Raw genomic sequence first — 2,483 nt, forward strand, 5'->3', positions numbered from 1 at the left:
TCCTCTCTATATGTTCTTGTCAGAACTAAGAGCAGCTTTTCTTGGTGTTTCTTTTCTTTTCTCTTCTTTGATTTTCTTTCCTTTTCCTCTTTGTTCTTTCTGTTTTTTTTTTTTCTCTCCTTTTCTTTCCAGCTTGTCCAGTGTAAAACACTGTTATAATTATAAACAGGCCTCATTGAAAAAGAAAGAAAAAGAGAAAAAAATATAATTTAAAAAAAGGAAAAAAAAGAAAACTATTTGGATGATGATTTCCTTGTCCTTTTCTTGTTGAAAGGAAACTTAAGGGAGGCTTCAAGCATTAATGATGATGACAATGATGGTGTCTCTGTGGTTTTGTTTATTCTCTCTTTCTTCTCCCTTTTTTCTTTTTTTTTTTTAAAAAAAAATTGATTGACTCTTTGTTCTACCCATGATGATCCGGGTTGTCAGGGTCTGGCCAATAGGAAGAGTATTTCAACCATTCAGCTTCTTGTGGGTTTGTGATGGATGACTCCTACATACAAAAATCAAAAGATTAGGGTTAGGGTTTAGTTTTATGTATAATGAAAATAAAATAATAATAATTTAATATCATGTTCTCTTTTTTATCAACCACAAGACAAGAAAATGGATTTTGTCTGGAATAATATCATCTTTTCCAATTCATAGTCAAAAGTCAAGGGTATTATATTTTGCTAATTAGCAAGCTAAGTCCAAAGAATGGATTTTAAAAAGAAAGGAGAATTTTAACTCATTATTACCTTTAACCAAATTTAACTTATTTATAATTACAATAATAGGCTTAGTGAAAGACCCTAAGAGCTTACAAAACCTTTAGTTTAAAGAAACTTTCCCAATATAGTTATTAGTTAGCTAATCTTTAAAATTAGGTTTTAAAAAATTATAAAAATTAAATTGCTTGCATTGAAAATTATAGAAGCATAAAATATTGCATTCCTTGAATTCTTAACCGAAAATCTTAGAAAAACTCCATTCATTATAATAAAAAATATAAAAAATTAATTTTTAATTAATCAATATTTTTTCATTTTAAAATTTTTTATTTTTGGAAATATTAAAATTTAAGATTTATAGTTAAGAATTTATTATTTAAGATATATAAATAAAATCATTTTGAGAAATTAATTAATACTGGAAAAAAATTAAGCTCTAGCATTATTCTCATTATAATATTTAGAAAACAAAATGTTAGGGAGAAAATTTGATTGGTTTAGCTTTAGCATATATAAACACACACACACACTATCTGTCTTCTCTTTTTGTTAGAATTGCATTGGCATTATGACACACAAAGTAGTTCAATTCATAGAATTCGGAGTCAAAAAAGGGTTACATATTTATATATACCTCTTTGATATCAGAAGAAGTGCACCCCATGATGAGTTCCTCCAAACCAGACGCAGACCTTGCTCCAATTTTATGATGATGTTGTTGATGTTGTTGTTGTTGTTGCTGCCATGCCATGTGTATCCATATCATAGTTCCATTTTCAAAGGGTCAATATAACAATCAAGATTTCAAAACACACTTCTCAATCATAATGTTCAACACACACACACAATAATAAATTATTAGTAATAACATACAAAAAGTGAAAAAGACAGTTTTCAATGCTTGTGTTTTAGCAAGCACTCAAAAAATAAACCCTTTAATTTCAACTATACTTGATGGCTCTTGACTCATGCACAATGCCATGCAGAACTTAATTGCTTCCTATACTACTACTCTCTCATCACATCTTAACTCATTCTTTTTTAATTTATTGCACCACAAATATACCATAAATTAAATAACTTTTTCTTCTCTCCTTTTTAATTATTATTTACTACTATTATATATTTTTATACATTATAGATTATGAACTCCTCTCTTTCTACTTAGCATCTTGCACCTTGATTTTTTACTCTTTTTTTTTTCACTAGTATTATTATTATAGATTTATTTTAAGATATAATTGCTTTTTATTTGCATAAAAATCTTTCCATGACTATTTTAAACTTAAAAGCATCATGCTAAGGGATAATAAAAAATCATTTTTTAAATTAATTATTTATACAAAATACATATTATAATATAAAATACACATTAAAAATAAATAAAATAATATACAAATATTGATATACAAATAACTAATTTTTTATATACATAGTATTTTTTTATAATAAATTAAATATAGTTTTAATATGTTGGAAAATTTTTTTACTAATTGTACATAGATAGATAATAAGAGAGAGAGAGGGAGAGGGAAAAAGAAATAGTTGTTGATGAAATACTGCTAATTAACTCCATGCTTTGATTTCTTTTAATATGATTTAATGTATATAATAAATTTGTAAAAAATGAGTATTACTAGATAAAATTAATTACTAACCTGGAAATGTTCATTTTGGAGCATTATTCTGGAGACTTGGTAGGAATTATCGTCTAAGATGATGGATGTGTGGTGAAGTGGTGGTGGAGATATCAAGGTAGAGATTGGATGT

The 2,483-nt window shown here is 26.3% G+C and overlaps 1 protein-coding gene across 2 annotated transcripts in view; it reads right to left on the reverse strand.

Moving 5' to 3' along the window:
- Positions 1-355: 355 nt before the first annotated feature.
- Positions 356-2,483, reverse strand: part of LOC107490173 (NAC domain-containing protein 75) — a 5,760-nt gene continuing 3,632 nt past the window's right edge. For both annotated transcript variants that reach the window (XM_016110947.3, XM_052261504.1), the window contains exons 5-7: positions 2,372-2,483; positions 1,348-1,452; positions 356-493 (exon numbers count right to left, since the gene is read on the reverse strand). The exon at positions 2,372-2,483 is cut by the window's right edge and continues 140 nt beyond it. In XM_016110947.3, the coding sequence (XP_015966433.1) occupies positions 404-493; positions 1,348-1,452; positions 2,372-2,483 (307 nt within the window). In that variant the 3' untranslated portion in view covers positions 356-403. The remainder of the gene's footprint in view (positions 494-1,347; positions 1,453-2,371) is intronic.

This window comes from Arachis duranensis, chromosome 5 (genome assembly GCF_000817695.3).
Source record: "Arachis duranensis cultivar V14167 chromosome 5, aradu.V14167.gnm2.J7QH, whole genome shotgun sequence".
Lineage (NCBI taxonomy): Eukaryota > Viridiplantae > Streptophyta > Magnoliopsida > Fabales > Fabaceae > Arachis > Arachis duranensis.